We start from the raw sequence: 18,614 nt of genomic DNA, 5'->3' as shown, positions 1-18,614 counted from the left end.
AAAAAAATACTTAGTCAGCCACCAATTGTGCAAGTTCTCCCACTTAAAAAGACGAGAGGCCTGTCATTTTCATCATAGGTACACTTCAACTATGACAGACAAAATTAGGGGAAAAAATCCAGAAAATCACATTGTAGGATTTTTATTGAATTTATTTGCAAATTATGGGAAAGCTGTGGACTTTTTTTGCAGCCTTTTTTTAGTTTATAAGCACACAACATTCCCTTACACCTCAGTGTATTTTGTTAAACGCCATGCCTCTCGGCCATTGATTCATAATATTATAAATGCACCGTGTTTATGTATTGAATGCATGTGAAGGACTAGTTGATCAAATTAATGTTATTACATCAAATTCATCATCTCCAGCACCACTGCATTGTCAACATACAGTATGTGAAAACGTCAGGTGTCTATGTTTTGTAGTTTAAATGATAGAATAAGTGTTTCCCATGACATGATCCTAATGTTATCATCTGATTGGGCTACCTATCCTGTCTTTGAGCCATCCCAGACGTCCCAATATTTTCAAAATCTGCATAGCTCATGTAGTGTTTCAACTGTTCTGCCTGCGGCTATGGAACCCTGACCTGTTCACCAGACGTGTTACCTGTCCCAGACCTGCTGTTTTCAACTCTCTAGAGACAGCAGGAGTGGTGGAGATACTCTGAATGATCGGCTATGAATAAAAGCCAATTGACATTTACTTGTGAGGTGCTGACCTGTTGCACCCTCTACAACCACTGTGATTATTATTATTGACCCTGCTGGTCATCTATGGACATTTGAACATCTTGGCCATGTTCTGTTATAATCTCCACCTGGCACAGCCAGAAGAGGACTGGCCACCCCTCAGCCTGGTTCCTCTCTAGGTTTCTTCCTAGGTTCTGGCCTTTCTAGGGAGTTTTTCCCACCATCTCACTGGCTTCTTCTCTAGCAAGCTCTCGCTATTGCTGACCACCGTGCTTCTACACCTGCATTGCTTGCTGCATTGCTGCATTGCTTTGGTTTTTTTGGCTGGGTTTCTGTACAGCACTTTGAGATATCAGCTGAAGAAGGGCTATATAAATACATTTGATTTGATTTAGTGTGAGATGTGCAATGACAAGTTTTGAGAAGGTTGATCAGCAATAGCGAGAGCTCGCTAGAGAAGAAGCCAGTGAGATGACGACATATTGCCCAGAATGTTTAGACTACAACTAGCATACGTTTGCACTTGCCTTTATCCAAAGTGTCAGATCGTTACAGCTCTGAAATTCACAAGCAATGTTATTCAATTCAACATGTATTGGCTAGATATTTCAACTCTGTATGGAAGCGTTAATGTCTGACTGAAAACGTTTGAGGCTACTTTAAGGCTTTACAGCTGGTTCTAGCTAGGTTAAACATCTAAACACATCATACTGTTTTCGTGAATCAGCGTGGTATCACGGCCAAGTGAAGAATCTTGTAGTGTGTGACCCCCCCCCCCCCCCCCCCCCCCCCCGTTTGCGCTCCACTACGTTGGCAATACAAACTACTGGAAAGACGGTCGTTTAATGTGAGAGGCTCAGAGATTTTAGGAATTCGGAAGTCGTGTATTGTACGCCCGCCATTAAAGGAGATCGATTTGATATTCAAGTAACCTACTTTTCATGTTCTGACATAGCATTATAATGTAGCAGTTTCCTTTTTTTCCTTCTATTTTTAAACGTTCTCAACTAGCCTCGGCTCCAGAAGCGGGCCAGCATCCGGAGGGCTGCTGGCATAAACAATTTTGTCCACAACATTTGAGAGTAATAAGCTTTTTGTGCGTATGGAACATTTCTGGGATTTAGTATTTCAGCTCATAAAACATAGGACCAACACTTTACATGTTGCGTTAGTTTTTATTCAGTGTATATTTAGTTATTTGTTTCATTAGTCCACTGTTGATACAGTCCTAAAAATGTTCTTCATGTCAGCAATCAAGTTTGCAAAACACGTCATACTGTGAAACTTTCTGTATTTTGAACGTTTTATATTTTCAACTTGATTTCTGACATGCAAAACATTTCTGTGACTGTATCAACAGTGGACTAATGAAACAAATACCAAAAAACAGGTAGTGGTATTTTCCTTTAATGACTAAATGATACTACACTGCTATTTTTGTGCTTATTTATGATATTATGGTTGCTTTACCAGAAAAATACTCTCAAAGCAATACAATAAGAACAAGTGAATTAATTTAGGCTTAATTTGTAACATATTGATAAAGCCCAACTGAGAGAACTGCACTGTTTTAATTTACAAACTTCAAGTAGAGTGTCGTCTTGCACATTACGATATCTCAACCATATATTGTCTAGGTCAAATTTTGACGATATCGTATATCGGCCCAACCCTATTGCATACAAACGACAAGGGCGCTGTCAAATAATGACCAAGGATGTGTTATTCCCAGCCGTGCGTGGTCTCATGTGATGTGATGTGCTGTCTGTCCAGGCGGAGATACCATCAAGAGCATCAACCAGCAGTCTGGAGCCCACGTGGAGCTGCAGAGGAACCCCCCTCACAACACCGACCCCAATGTCCGCATCTTCTCCATCAGAGGCACCCCGCAACAGATGGAACTAGCACGCCAGCTCATCGATGACAAGATCGGAGTAAGTAGTTGTTGGAAAAAGTTCCCCCAAGCCCAAGTGCCTTTAACACTACATCTGCCGTAGGCCACTGGCCACTGGCGTTTGATTTTGTACATATTTCTCTCCTCACTGAATGAATTAATGCGTGATACAACCAATAAATTACTTGTTTTCATATCTTGTCCTGAAAATATATTTTCACAAATATTTCTTTATGCAATTAATTCTTTAAATTTGTGTTATGCCTGTTTATCAGCGTTGGCACTCGTGTTTATAACAAATAATTTGTCTCCGTGCCTTGCGGGTTGATAACATTCTCTGTATGAAGATGTTGCTAGACTATATTTACTATACCTCTAGTACTAATCAAGTATATTGTAAGGGAAACATGGTACAGCCTTTAGAATGATGCAGAACAGATCCTTGACTCTATCTGAGTTGATGAGCGACGGGAAGCTAATGATGCGTGTTACAGCCTTTAGAATGATGCAGAACAGATCCTTGACTCTATCTGAGTTGATGAGCGACGGGAAGCTAATGGTGCGTGTTACAGTAGGCCTTTAGAATGATGCAGAACAGATCCCTGACTCTGAGTTGATGAGCGACGGGAAGCTAATCATACGTGTTACAGCCTTTAGAATGATGCAGAACAGATCCTTGACTCTATCTGAGTTGATGAGCGACGGGAAGCTAATGGTGCGTGTTACAGTAGGCCTTTAGAATGATGCAGAACAGATCCCTGACTCTATCTGAGTTGATGAGCGACGGGGAGCTAATGATATGTGTTACAGCCTTTAGAATGATGCAGAACAGATCCTTGACTCTATCCGAGTTGATGAGCGACGGGAAGCGAATGATGCCAGACAGCCTGCGAAGCCGGCCCATTTTTAAAACTGCACCTAAACTAAACCAAAACAAATTTCACGCTTAATAAGAGTTAGATTAAATTGGCAGTAGTCTGATGAGTGACGATATTATCAGTTGCCAAATTGTACATGACGAGATGGGTGCAGCTTGGAATTGACAGAGGCAGGGAAAGGTGCAACTCCTTTATCAAATCCTCCTCAAGAGTCTCATGCAGTTAAAACGTATCAGAAAGAGCATATTTTGCAGATTCTATGACACTTTGTCAAATAACTCTCAATATTCAAGAGGTGCAGCTCTATTTCCAAACATCACTTTTGAATAACAGCACTGTCCATGCGTTCAGCACTCGCGCGACAGTGTTTCTCAGGCCACTAAGCACAGACTAGTAATCTGATTAAAATATAAATGTTCTTATTTCCACAATGTTTCTTTAGACCTGCACAAACTAAATTAGAACAGATTTCTTTGATGGATTTAACTCTTGAACTAGTGGTTTTAGGTTTTTAAGAAACTAATGAAAATGCTATTAATTTATTTAAAAAATATGTTTTTATTCTGTTACCTAAGACCTTCATAAACACAACCAAATTGTTGTTTTTCTGATAGCATACAGTGCATTCGTGAAGTATTCAGACCCCCTGACATTTTGTTACAGCCTTATTCTAAAATGGATTAAATAGTTTGACAATGACATTTTTAGAAATGTTCTGAACTGAAATATCAAATTTACACAAGTATTCTGACCCTTTACTCAGTACTTTGTTGAAGCACTTTTAGCAGCGATGACAACTTCAAGTCTTCTTGGGTATGACACTACAAGCTTGGCACACCTGTTTTTGGGGAGTTTCTCTCATTCTCCTCTGCAGATCCTCACAAGCTCTGTCAGGTTGGATGGGGAGCGTCGCTGCACAGCTATTTTCAGGACTCTCCAGAGATATTCGATTAGGTTTAAGTCCGGGCTCTAGCTGGGCCACTCAAGGACATTCAGAGACTTGTCCCGAAGCCACTCCTGCATTGCTGTGTGCTTAGGATCATTGTCCTGTTGGAAGGTTAACCTTCACCCCAGTCTGAGGTCCTGAGCTTCATCAAGGATGTCTCTGTACTTTGCTCCGTTCATCTTTCCCTCTTTCCTGTCTAGAGCTCAATTTAGAGTCTCGTAGCAAAGGGTCTGAATACTTATGTAAAGAAGGAAAGAAAAACCTGTTTTCGCTTTGTCATTATGGGGTATCGTGTGTAGATTGAGTATTTACATATTTAAAAAAATATCTATATATATATATATATATATATATATATATATATATATATATATATATATATATATATATATATATATATATATATATATAAAATAAATAAATTTTTGAATAAGGCTGTAACATCACAAAAAGTCAAGGGGTCTAAATAATTGCCTGAATGCACTGTATATGTCATTTGTTTATTAGAATGTTAGAATGGGAGGTCCATCGATGCCAGGCGTATGCTAACATTCTCTAGCAGATACTTATAGGCTGAAAGGCCTGGCAGTTCTAGTGAAAAGTCAACAGGACTACCTAGGCAAATTGTTAAACATTTCTAAACGTTTTAATTATTAACTGTTAGTCGACTAAGTAAATACTGCCGTGATTTCAATTTATTCAACCTGGTGTTATTTACTCTGGTTAACAGTGTTGAATGTATGGTTTTTTTTTCCAGGGTTCAGGAATAGTGAGCAACAATAATTTTGGATTTAGCCCTTTCACTCAAGGCCCTGCAACTCATCAAAAGTAAGTCAGACTTTCTGTTCGCCCCTGTCGGTTGTACCTACATGCATTTTTTTTGTGTTGCTGTAGCTCTTTATGCTTTCTGTCTTGATAAGTTGTGGCAGTGGAGCCCAGACCTTCATGACAGGAGGATGGGGGACTACTTATCAAACATGGCAGCCTCAAGGCCAGCAGGACCCCAGTAAGTCACCTTTTGCTCAACAGCTCGTCATAAGCACAGCCTGTAAACATTTGGTAACCCTTTCTTGTATTGCGATTAACATCAACTCTGCTAGCCTGATGGAACCAGCCTGATCTCTGCATAAAAAAATTTACAAATCTATTTAACCTTTATTTAACTAGGCAGTTAAGAACAAATTCTTATTTACAATGACGGCCTACACCGGCCAAACTCAGACGACGCTGGGCCAATTGTGCGCCGCCCTATGGGACTCCCAGTCACAGCCGGTCGTGAAAGTCTGGATTCGAACCAGGTTGTCTGTAGTGACGCCTCAAGCTGAGATGCAGTGCCTTAGACCACTGCGCCACTTGGGAGCCCAAGTGGCATTCGTCATTGAAACCAAAGGTGAATGCAGCGATCAGGCTGGTTCCACCAGGCTAAACTCTACAGCAATATCTTGATATCGATATTTCCTCAGCTTAAACATAGTTTTGAAACAATTTTGCACAGAGTTTATATGAAATAGACATATAAAGATGGACTCTGCAAAATGTGGCTAATTTCAGTGTCTTACAAATATCTCTCAAATGTAAGACTCATAAATGCTTACAAGCAGATAAGTCAGAGTTTGAATTGTCCAGGGTATTTCATCTTCTCAGGGCAATGCTCTGTAATCAGTAGAGGTTGCTGTGCTTGGGTCAGTTTTGCATTTACCCCTTAGTGGTTTATGTTAGGATTGGGGGAGGGGAAGCTAATCATAAATCTGTCCCTTGGCGGGACTTCACACCGGAGCCTAATAGAGCATTAATAGGACAGGAGAGATGCGTTCATGTTTAGATGTTTCTGACCCAGCAGTAGGTGTGGTTGGCTAGTGTTAAACATCACCACAAACATGTTTAGATGTTTCTGACCCAGCAGTAGATGTGGTTGGCTGGTGTTAAACACCACCACAAACATGTTTAGATGTTTCTGACCCAGCAGTAGGTGTGGTTGGCTGGTGTTAAACACCACCACAAACATGTTTAGATGTTTCTGACCCAGCAGTAGGTGTGGTTGGCTAGTGTTAAACACCACCACAAACATGTTTAGATGTTTCTGACCCAGCAGTAGGTGTGGTTGGCTAGTGTTAAACATCATCCAGGCGTAAGACTTATTTAGGTGGGAATGAACTAGGGCTGCACGATTCTGACAAAATACTATTTCACCAAAGATTGATATGATTTGCAATTACGTACCTCTTCTTAACTACTGCAGTCAGTAGCCTACCACCATTACTACTACTACTACTACTACTATTACTGCAATTACTACTACTACAACAAAGGTTTTTAAATCCCATGACAACTTTCTTCACAACCATAGTTCAAGACAAGCAAGCACACATTTTCTTAACATCTATTTCGATGTTTGGAATAGTGGGCACTTGGAATACGGTGTTTTGCAATGAATGAAAAGCAGAGGATTTTCATTCAGAACATGTCGTTGCGCAAACATTCAGATCTCCACCACCACTGGTACCAGTCTGTATTAGATAGCTAACGTTTGTGAGCCAAATTTCTTGCCAGCAGCATCCCACCCTGCATCCATCTGCTGGCTGGTTGCTGAAGCTTGCTCGTTCATCCCTCCCTCTCCCCTGTAACTATTCCCCAGGTCGTTGCTGTAAACAGGAATGTGTTCTCAGTCAATTTATATGGTGAAATAATTTAATACCATATTTATTTAGCTCAGTCGTATTAGCATTAGTGGCTAGATACAGCTTGCTAAAAAAAAGTACCTCAACTAACAAGCTTTTTTCAGAGAGTAAGATTCACAAAGTAGATGCATATTGTAGATGCATATTAAGAAGCAATTGGAAAGCTGCATTGTTTTCACAAATTGGACAAGTCTGTTTGCAATACCGCATGCATTAATATAAGAACTGCACGCGGACAGTGTGAATATAACTTTGGACAGTCAGGAACTGTACTACCTGCTTGAGTGGAAGGGGGCGGTCTTGGTGTGTGTTCGAAACGGGTGCAGGAGGACAGGGTCATCAAATTGTATTTGTCACATGAGCCGAATACGAACCGTGAAATGCTTACTTACAAGCCCTTTAACTAACAATGCCGTTCAAGAAAGAGTTAAGAAAATATTTACAAAATAAACAAAAGTAAAAAATTATTAAAAGTAACTCGATAAAATAACAATAACGAGACTATATACACTGGGTACTGAGTCAATGTGCGGGGGTACAGGTTAGTCGAGGTCATTTGTACATGTAGGTATGGATAAAGTGACTGCATAGAGAATAGACAGCTTGTAGCAGCAGTGTAAAAACAAATAGGGGGTGTCAATTTAAATAGTCCGGGTGGCCATTTGATTAATTGTTCAGCAGTCTAATGGCTTGGGGGTAGAAGCTAAGGAGCCTTTTGGTCCTAGACTTGGTGCTCCCATACCGTCTGCCATGCGGTAGCAGAGAGAGCAGTCTAGGACTTGGGTGACTGGAGTCTTTTTGACAACTTTTTGGGCTTTTCCTCTGACACCGCCTAGTATATAGATCCTGGATGGCAGAAACCTTGACCCCAGTGATGTACTGGTTAGATGCCGAGCAGTTGCCATACCAGGCAGTAATGCAACCAGTCAGAATGCTCTCGATGGTGCAGCTGTATAACTTTGAGGATCTGTGGACCCATGCCAAATAATTTCAGTCTCCTGAGGGTGAAAATGTGTTGTCGGTGCCCTCTTCACGACTGTCTTGGTGTGTTTGGACCATGATAGTTTGTTGGTGATGTGGACACCAAGGAGCTTGAAACTCTCGATCCGCTCCACTACACCCCGGTTGATGTTATGGGGGCCTGTTTGGCCTGCCTTTTCCTGTAGTCCACGATCAGCTCCTTTGTCTTGCTGACATTGAGGGAGAGGTTGTTGCCCTGGCACCACACTGCAAGGTCTCTGACCTCCTCCCTATAGGCTGTCTCATCGTTGTTGGTGATCAGGCCTACCACTGTTGTGTCATCAGCAAACTTAATGATGGTGTTGCAGTCGTGGGTGAACAGGGAGTACAGGCGGGGACTAAGTTGTTGCCTATCTTTACCACCTGGGGGCGGCCCATCAGGGTCCTTAGCTTAGTGATGAGCTTTGTGGGCGCTATGGTGTTGTAACGCTGAGCTGTAGTCAATTAACAGCATTCTCGCATAGGTGTTCCTTTTGTACAGGTGGGAAAGGGCAGCGTGGAGTGCGATTGAGATTGTGTCGTCTGTGGATCTGTTGGGGAGGTATGCGAATTTTAGTGGGTCTAGGGTTTCCGGGATGATGTTGATGTGTGCCATGACCAGCCTTTCAAAGCACTTCATGGCTAATGACATGAGCGCTACGGGGTGGTAATCATTTAGGCAGGTTACCTTCTCTTCCTTGGGCACAAGGACTATGGTGGTCTGCTTGAAACGTAGGTATTATTAATAGTCAGGGAGAGGTTGAAAATTGCCAGTTGCCAGTTTGTCCGCACATGCTTTCAGTCCACGTCCTGGTAATCCGTCTAGCCCTGCGGCTTTGTGAATGTTGACATGTTTTTAAAGGTCTGCTTACGTCGGCTGCCAAGAGCATGATCACACAGTCATCTGGAAAAGCTGGTGCTCTCATGTATGCTTCAGTGTTGCTTGCCTCGAATCGAGCATAAAAGGCATTTAGCTCATCTGGAAGGCTCGCCTCACTGGGCAGCTCGCGGCTGGTTTTCCCTTTTGTAATACGTATTAGTTTTCAAGCCCTGCTACATCTGACCAGCGATAGTTCTTAATCCTGTATTGACACAAAATCATAAATCCTACCTATTTCTACTATTTATCTTAAAATCTGATTTGAAACCTAACCATTGTGCTAACCTTAAATCAAGACCAGAAAGCAATGTTTGTTTTCATTAATCTTTACAATATAGCCAATTTTGTCTTTGTGGCTGTGGTCACTAGTGGAAACCGGAGGACAGTGAGAGACCACTCGAGCATCCGAAAAATCATAAGTAACAACGAGTAAATTATAGAAACAGATGTTGCACGCGGCTGAGGGGTATTTCAAAGTATCGCACACAGCCTCTTGCTGGACATTGCACTTGTCAATATTGCAATTTCGATGTGAATTGGATTAATCATGCAGCCCTAGAATGAACCAGGCCTAGTAGGTACACATTAGAGTTCACCAACTCCTCTTTTGCTTGTAAGCCAATTGAAGGGGGTAGTCTATTATGGCTTGAACCAATTTCATTGGCGAAACAGAAATGTTCTACAAATAACAAAAAAAATTGTTAGGAAATTGTCAGAAGGGCTTCTGAGGAAAATTAAAATATAAGTTTACTACTTAGAAACCGAATCAAGTGAGTTCTGACAGCTTTGGGCCAAATGCTGCAAATCAAATACATATCCCCAAATGTTAGTGAACATATCCCCAAATGTTGGAGCCTGTCTTAAATACACTGGTATTTGTCATATGTTTAATACAATGTTGTATTATTTGGGTACAGGTCACAATGGACCCCAAGCAGGCCAGATGGACTACTCTAAAGCATGGGAGCAGTATTATAAAAAGCTAGGCAAGTGCTCATGAGACCTTACAAACCCTGTCTTACCCATGTGACTTTTCGAACAAATGCAATATTCAGAGTTTTGTTTTTCAGTAACTTTGCTTTATTGTGACAATTTTGTGCAACTGCATTAAAGCTTGAGGTTCAGCATTTAGCGCAGTATATCCCCAGTAGTAGACATTGCAGATAATGCAATGATTATGATTCTCCATGTCCACCTTAATGGCCCTTTCTGTGTTTGCAGGCCAAAATACCCATGCTCAGATTATTGTCCATGACTACAGCAAAGCACGGGAGGATTAATATAACAAATTGTAGGCTCATTCATTTTGTCAGTTGTCTTTAGACATAGTCAAGGTTACGAATAGGATTGTGATAGCGTTATTTGATGCTGTTTTCTCACAATGTCTTTACGCTTGTGCCCTAAAAGGTCAGACATCTCAGCAGCAGAGCTCGCTCCCAGAATACAGCGCGGCTGTGGCAGAGTATTACAGGCAGCAGGGAGCATACCTCTGGCCGGGTGCACAGGCAACCCAGGGCCCAGGTCTTCAGGTAATGTACAACACAGCCAAACTTGTACTCACAATGGCTTTAAACAGCTCTCTAAGCTGGTCTTTGCCTCTAGACAGCTCTGTCTGCCTCTAAACAACTTTGTCTCTAAACATGACCTAAACAGCCTTTTGTCTCTAAACAGCATTGTAAACTCAGCAAAAAAAGAAACGTCCTCTCACTGTCAACTGCGTTTTATTTTCAGCAAACTTAACGTATGTAAACATTTGTATGAACATAACACGATTCAACAACTGAGACATGAACTGAACAAGTTCCACAGACATGTGACTAACAGAAATTGAATAATGTGTCCCTGAACAAAGGGGGGTCAAAAGTAACAGTCAGTATCTGGTGTGGCCACCAGCTGCATTAAGTACTGCAGTGCATCTCCTCATGGACTGCACCAGATTTGCCAGTTCTTGCTGTGAGATGTTACCCCACTCTTCCACCAAGGCACCTGCAAGTTCCCAGATATTTCTGGGGGGAATGGCCCTAGCCCTCAACCTCCGATCCAACTGGTCCCAGACGTGGTCAATGGGATTGAGATCCGGGCTCTTCGCTGGCCATGGCAGAACACTGACATTTCTGTCTTTGCAGGAAATCATGCACAGAACGAGCAGTATGGCTGATGGCATTGTCATGCTGGAGGGTCATGCCAGGATGAGCCTGCAGGAAAAGTTCCACATGAGGGAGGAGGATGTCTTCCCTTCCCTTCCCCGACCATCACCCCTGTTGAGACAAAACCGCGAAGAGCACTTTTTGCCAGTCCTGTCTGGTCCAGCGACGGTGGGTTTGTACCCATAGGCAACGTTGTTGCCGGTGATGTCTGGTGAGGACCTGCCTACAACAGGCCTAAAAGCCCTCAGTCCAGCCTCTCTGTCTATTACGGACAGTCTGAGCACTGATGGAGGGATTGTGCGTTCCTGTTGTAACTTGGGTAGTTGTTGCCATCCTGTACCTGTGCCGCAGGTGTGATGTTCGGATGTACCAATCCTGTGCAGGTGTTGTTACACGTGGTCTGCTACTACGAGGACGATCAGCTGTCTGTCCTGTCTCCTTGTAGCGCTGTCTTAGGCGTCTCACAGTACGGGCGTTGCAATTTATTGCCCTTGCCACATCTGCCGTCCTCATGCCTCCTTGCAGCATGCCTAAGGCACATTCACACAGATGAGCAGGGACCCTGGGCATCTTTCTTTTGCTGTTTTTCAGGGTCAGTAGAAAGGCCTCTTTAGTGTCATAAGTTTTCATGACTGTGACCTTAATTGCCTACCGTCTGTAAGCTGTTTAGTGTCTTAACGACCGTTCCACAGGTGCATGTTCATTAATTGTTTATGGGTCATTGAACGAGCATAGGAAACAGTGTTTAAACCCTTTACAATGAAGATCTGTGAAGTTATTTGGATTTTTACGAATTATCTTTGAAAGACAGGGTCCTGAAAAAGGGACGTTTCTTTTTTTTGCTGAGTTTATGCGCCTCTCTCTAAACCGCTCTGTTTTTGCCTCTAAACAGCTCGGTCTCTCACTTCTCGTTCTCTAAACAAATTTTCTGCTTTTAAACGGCTATGCTTCTAAACCGCTCTGTCTCTGCCTCAGTCTTTAAATTCCTCTGTTTCTACCCCTAAACAGTGCAGTAAATAAAGGACCTGTACTAGAAAGAAATCGTTGTGCCAACCATTACTCAAAAAGGGCTGTATAGTGTTTAGCCTCTCAGCACAGCACTGTCTCTGCCTCTCAACACAGCTCTGCCTTTAAACATACAGTGCCTTCAGAAAGTATTCATACCCCTGGACTTATTATTATTACACATTTTGTTGTTACAGCCTGAATTCAAAGTGGAATAAATTGACTACACACTATACCTCATAATGACAGTGAAACCCTGTTTTTAGACATTTTAGCAAATTTATTGGAAAGGAAATATGTAATTTACATAACTCCGAATGTAGAAGCACCTTTAGCGGTGATTACAGCTTTGAGTCGTTTTTGGTATGTCTATCAGCCTCTCACATCTGGATTTGGGGATTTTGTCCCATTCTTTCTTGCAGATTTTCTCAAACTCTTAAGTTAGATTGGGAGCGGTGGTGAACAGCTTGGTGGCTTGAATGAAGGACTCAAGGACTTTCACATTATTGTTCTAATGCCATTCCAGCGTTGCTTTGGCTGTATGCTTGGGGTCATTGTCCCTTTGGAACGTACGTCTTCACACCAGTCTAAGGTCGTTTGCAATCTGTAGCAGGTTCTCATCAAGGATTTCCCTGTATTTGGCTCCATTCATTGTTCCCTCTCTCCTCACCAGTCTTCAAGTCCCTGCCGTTGAAAAGCATCCCCACCGAATGATGCTGCCAACACTATGCTTCATGGTAGTGTTAAGAGGGTGATAGGCTGTGCCTGGTTTTCTCCAGACATATTGCTTTGCATCCAGGACAAAGTTACATTTTTGTCTCATCAGACCACAGACCACGTGCCTTTTTGCAAACTCCAGATGAACTGTCGTGCCTTTTTCTCAGGAGTGGCATCCATCTGGCCACTCTCCCATAAAGCTCAGATTAGTGAAGTGCTCTAGAGACTGTTGTCCTTCTTGCAAGTTCTCCCATCTCATACAATGAACTCTTGTTCTGTCAGTGTTGTCGTGACTTGACTTTCATTAATCTGATGATTTATTTAATCCACTAACTACGTTTAATTGTTACCCGATTTTAAAAACTTTTTTATTAGATCTTTTAAAATCATGCAACAGTTAACTCATTCGGAATTTGGGGCACCACGGAAGAAGTTGTTTAACGAGTTACCATCTCCCGAATTCAACTCTAGAAGATATATGTTATATATCGATAAGTCACGTATTAATCATTACCTCATGTAAGTCTCATTCTGAACTGTCGTAACCTTCTTGGATCTGCAAGAACCCCAGCTTTACTGATCACTGCCTACTATACAAATTGGTTTAATTATTTATCTATTAGCTAACTAAATAATAAGACCGAATACACACTTACATGAGACAAAGTCGACTGACAAGATATGATGGCTTGTTACAACATAAAGTTAGATGGAGAGGGGGAAGAGCGAGAGCGACGAAGGGATACATTCTAGGACTGTCCTCACATTAATCATATACTTTTCACACGAACCGCCGCCCGTTCGGAAAAAGAAGTAATGAATGTTTTTACTGGTTGAATGCCGTTTGCCGTTTCTCAGTCGGAGATAGCCCTCCTTCAGAAGAGTGTTGGTTTGGTGGGCTTTTCCTTTTACCTGCTCTGATTGTCCACCAGAGGGCACAATGTCCTTCGTGTCTGTTGCTTCAATGGGCTGTTTCCTAAGAACAGCTACTTAGCCGTACCCGTTATTGTCTGAGAGGGGAGTTTCCTTCTCCTCTTCCTCGGGTAGACGGTCCTCCTGACAGAGCTAGTGTAACTGAGTCAGGTTTGTAGGCCTCCTTGCTCGCACATGCTTTTTCAGTTCTGCCCACAAATTTTCGGTGGGATTGAGGTCGGGGCTTTGTGATGGCCACTCCAATACCTTGACTTCATTGTCCTTAACCTCTCTGGGATATGTGGGATGGTAACGTCCCACTTGGCCAAAAGCCAGAGAAAATGCAGAGAGCGCCAAATTCAAATAAATTCCTATAAAAACCTAACTTTCATGAAATCACACATGTAAGATACTAAATTAAAACTACACGTGTTGTTAATCCAGCCAACATGTCAGATTTCAAAAAGGCTTTTCGGCTAAAGCAAACGATGCCATTATCTGAGGATAGCACCTCCGTAAACAAAAGAGAGAAAACATATTTCAACCCTGCAGGCATGAAACAAATCGCAGAAATAAAAATATTAATCATGCCTTTGACGAGCTTCTTGTGTTGGCACTCCAATATGTCCCATAAACATCACAAATGGTCCTTTTGTTCGATTAATTCATTTTTAAAGTAAATAATAGAAAATTGAAGACGGGATGATCTGTGTTCAATACAGGAGATAACAAACTGATGCTAGCTTTCTGGTTACGCGCCTCTATCAAACAGGGCACATGAAGTGACCCTCGTTTTGAGCAGGGCTACTTCTTCATTCCACAAAGGATAAACGTCAACCAATTTCTAAAGACTGGTGACATCCAGTTGAAGCGGTAGGAACTGCAAGCAAGTCCTTTAGAAATCTGGATTCCCAATGGAAACCCATTGAAAAGAGATTGAGCCCTAAAAGAAAATCTGAATGGTTTGTCCTCAGGGTTTCGCCTGCTACATAAGTTCTGTTATACTCACAGACATGATTCAAACAGATTTAGAAACTTCAGTCTATCCAAATCTACTAATAATATGCATATCTTATCTTCTGGGGATGAGTAGCAGGCAGTTGAATTTGGGCATGCTTTTCATCCAAAATTCCAAATGCTGCCCTCTATCCTAGAGAAGTTTTAAGCCATTTTTCCACTTTTTTGGAAGTATGCTTGCGGTCATTGTCCATTTGGAAGACCCATTTGCGACCAAGCTTTAACTTCCTGACTGATGTCTTGAGATGTTGCTTCAATATAGCCACATAATTTTATATTTTTTGAAGTGCACCAGTCCCTCCTGCAGCAAAGCACCATCACAACATGATGCTGCCACCCCTGTGCTTCACGGTTGGGATGGTGTTCTTTGGCTTGCAAGCCTCCCCCCTTTTCCTCCAAACGTAACGATGGTCATTATGGCCAAACAGTTCTATTTTTGTTTTATCAGACCAGAGCACATTTCTCCAAAAAGTACGATCTTTGTCCCCATGAGCAGTTGCAAACCGTAGTCTGGCTTTATTTATGGCGGTTTTGGAGTAGTGGCTTTTTCCTTGCTGAGCGGCCTTTCAGGTTATGTCGATATAGGACTCATTTTACTGTGGATATAGATACTTTTGTACCTGTTTCCTCCAGCATTTTCACAAGGTCCTTTGCTGCTGTTCTGGGATTGATTTTCACTTTTCGCACCAAAGTACGTTCATCTCTAGGAGACAAAATGCGTCTCCTTCCTGAGCGGTATGACAGCTGTGTGGTCCCATGGTGTTTATTCTTATGTACTATTGTTTGTACAGATGAACATGTTACCTTCAGGCATTTGGAAATTGTTCCCATGGAGGAACCAGATTTGTGGAGGTCTACACTTTTTTTTCTGAGGTCTTGGCTGAATCCTTTTAATTATCCCATGATGTCAAGCAAAGAGGCACTGAGTTTGAAGGTAGGCCTTGAACTACATCGAGGTACACCTCCCAATTGACTCAAATGATGTCAGTTAGCCTGTCAGATGCTTCAAACGCCATGACACCATTTTCTGGAATTTTCCAAGCTGTTTAAAGGCACAATCAACTTAGTGTATGTCAACTTCTGACCCACTGGAATTGTGATACAGTGAATTATAAGTGAAATAATCTGTCTGTAAACAATTGTTGGAAAGATTACTTGTGCCATGCACAAAGTAGATGTCCTAACTGCCAAAACTATAGTTTGTTAACAAGAAATTTGTGGAGTGGTTGAAAAATGAGTTTTAATGACTCCAACTTAAGTGTATGTAAACTTCTGACTTCAACTGTGTATATATATATATGTGTGTGTGTGTGTGTGTGTGTGTGTGTGTGTATTATAATATTTTTGCAAGTGTAGAACCTTTCATCCTGTAGCTTGTTCTCCATTTTCTTTTTAAATAGTGAGCCACCATGTTTTCAGCACTTATTTCCCTGACTGAAAACTTGTTTTCTCATACTCTCTCTGCAGCAGACATATAATGAACATTATGTTTGGAACATCAATTCTCAAAATTGCAGTATCGAATCGCAAAACAAATAGATTTGTAAGAATCGCAATACTTATTGTGATGATATCATATGGTCTGACCCACTGGAATTATGATACAGTAAATTATGAAGTGAAATAATCTGTCTAAACAATTTTTGTAAAAATGACTTGTCATGCACAAAGTAGATGTCCTAACTGACTTGCCAAAACTATAGTTTGTTAACAAGAAATTTGTTAAGTGGTTGAAAAATGAGTTTCAATGACTCCAACCTAAGTGTATGAAAACTTCTGACCTCAACTGTACATAAACAGAATACTGCATAGTTTCCTAAGAACCACGAAGCAACCATCTCTGTTGGTGCTAGAGAACCAGAAAAATGCACAAAAAAAATGAGACCCCCCCCCCCCCCTTATCCCAATTATAGAGATCACTGTGCTCTGAGAAACTTCCAACAATCTAGAAAGAGTTTTATACCCTTCCCCAGATACAATGTAAATAGTCCAGGTGGCTATTTGATTAGTTTAGTTGGTCTTATGGCTTGGGGGTAGACGCGGTTAAGGAGCCTTTTGGTTCTAGAAATGGCGCTCCGGTACCGAATGCTGTGCGGTAGCAGAGAGAACAGTCTATGACTTGGGTGACTGGAGTCTTTTGACAAATTTTAGGGGCTTCCTCTGACACCGCCTAGTATGTAGGTTCTGGATGTCAGGAAGCTTGGCCCCAGTGAGGTACTGGGCCGTTTTCACTACCTTCTGTAGCGTCTTACGGTCAGATGCGGAGCCATACCAGGTGGTGATGCTCTCGATGGTGCAGCTGTAGAACTTTTTGAGGATCTGGGGACCCATGCCAAATCTTTTCAGTCTCCTAAGTGGGAAAAGGTGTTGCTGTGTCCTCTTCACAACTGTCTTGGTGTGTTTGGACCATGATAGTTTGTTGATGATGTGGACACCAAGGAACTTGCAACTCTCGACCTGCTCCACTTCAGTCCCGTCAATGTTTTTTTCAATGTAACTAGGCAAGTCAGTTAAGAACAAATTCTTATTTACGTTGATGGCCAAACCCAGACAACGCTGGGCCAATTGTGCGCAGCCCTATGAGACTCCCAATCACGGCCGGATGTGATACAGTCTGGATTCAAACCAGAGACTGTCGTGAAGCCTCTTGCACTGAGATGCAGTGCCTTAGACTGCTGCACCTCTCGGGAGCCTTGTTAACGGGGGCCTGTTCAGCCCTCCTGTTCATGTAGTCCACGATCAGCTCCTTTGTCTTGCTCACATTGAGAGAGAGGTTGTAGTCCTGGCACCACACTGCCAGGTCTCTCTCATCATTGTCGCTGATCAGGCTGTTATGTCGTCAGCAAATGTAATGATGGTGTTGGAGTTGTGCTTGGCCACGCAGTCATGGGTGAACAGGGAGTACAGGAGGGGACTAAGCCTTCACCGCTGAGAGGCCCCAGTGTTGAGGATCAATGTGGCAGATGTGTTGTTGCCTAACCTTACCACCTGGGGGCGGCCCATCAGGAAGTCCAAGACCATGTTGCAGAAGGAGATGTTTAGTTCCAGGGTCCTTAGCTTAGAGATGAGCTTTGTGGGCTCTATGGTGTTGAACGCTGAGTTGTAGTCAATGAACAGCATTCTCACAATAGGTGTTCCTTTTGTCCAGGTGGGAAATGGCCATGTGGAGTGCGATTGAGATGGCGTCATCTGTGGATCTGTAGGGGTGGTATGCGAATTGGCGTGGGTCTAGGGTTTTTGGCATGATGGTGATGATGTGAGCCATGACGAGCCTTCCAAAGTACTTCATGGCTACCGATGTGAGTGTTACAGGGTGGTAATCATTTAGACAGGTTTTCTTGGGCAAAGGGACTATGGTGGTCTGTTTGAAACATGTAGGTATTACAGACTCGGTCAGGGAGAGGTTAAAAATGTCAGTGAAGACATTAGCCAGTTGATCTGCACATGCTATGACTACACGTCCTGGTAATCCGTCTTGCCCTGTGACTTTGTGAACTCGGCTACGGAGAGCTTGATCAGTCGTCCGGAACATCTGGTGCTCTCATGCATGCTTCAGTGTTGCTTGCCTCAAAGCGAGTATAACATGCATTTAGCTTGTCTGGTAGGCTCGCGTCACTGGGCAGCTCGTGGCTGGGTTTCTCATTGTCGTCCGTAATAGCCCTACCTCATCCGATGAATGTCAGAGCCGGTGTTGTAGGATTCAATCTTATTCCTGTATTGACGCTTTGCCTGTGATGGTTCGTCTGAGGGCATAACGGGATTTCTTATAAGCGTCCGGATTAATTTCTCGCTCCTTGAAAGCGGCAGCTCTAGCCTTTATCTAGGTGTGGATGTTGCCTGTAATCCAT

The 18,614-nt window shown here is 42.4% G+C and overlaps 1 protein-coding gene across 3 annotated transcripts in view; it reads left to right on the top strand.

Moving 5' to 3' along the window:
• The window catches only part of LOC110508374 (far upstream element-binding protein 3), a 64,190-nt gene that overhangs the window by 36,874 nt on the left and 8,702 nt on the right, over positions 1-18,614 (top strand). Inside the window, exons 13-17 of one of the 3 annotated variants that reach the window (XM_021588868.2) lie at positions 2,467-2,627; positions 5,169-5,239; positions 5,332-5,417; positions 9,886-9,954; positions 10,376-10,497. In XM_021588868.2, coding sequence (XP_021444543.2) covers positions 2,467-2,627; positions 5,169-5,239; positions 5,332-5,417; positions 9,886-9,954; positions 10,376-10,497 — 509 coding nt within the window. The remainder of the gene's footprint in view (positions 1-2,466; positions 2,628-5,168; positions 5,240-5,331; positions 5,418-9,885; positions 9,955-10,375; positions 10,498-18,614) is intronic. The other 2 variants (XM_021588869.2, XM_021588871.2) reach the window with 2 other exon arrangements.

This window comes from Oncorhynchus mykiss, chromosome 28, assembly GCF_013265735.2.
Source record: "Oncorhynchus mykiss isolate Arlee chromosome 28, USDA_OmykA_1.1, whole genome shotgun sequence".
Classification (NCBI taxonomy): domain Eukaryota; kingdom Metazoa; phylum Chordata; class Actinopteri; order Salmoniformes; family Salmonidae; genus Oncorhynchus; species Oncorhynchus mykiss.
This window is presented reverse-complemented; position numbering and strand designations above follow the sequence as displayed.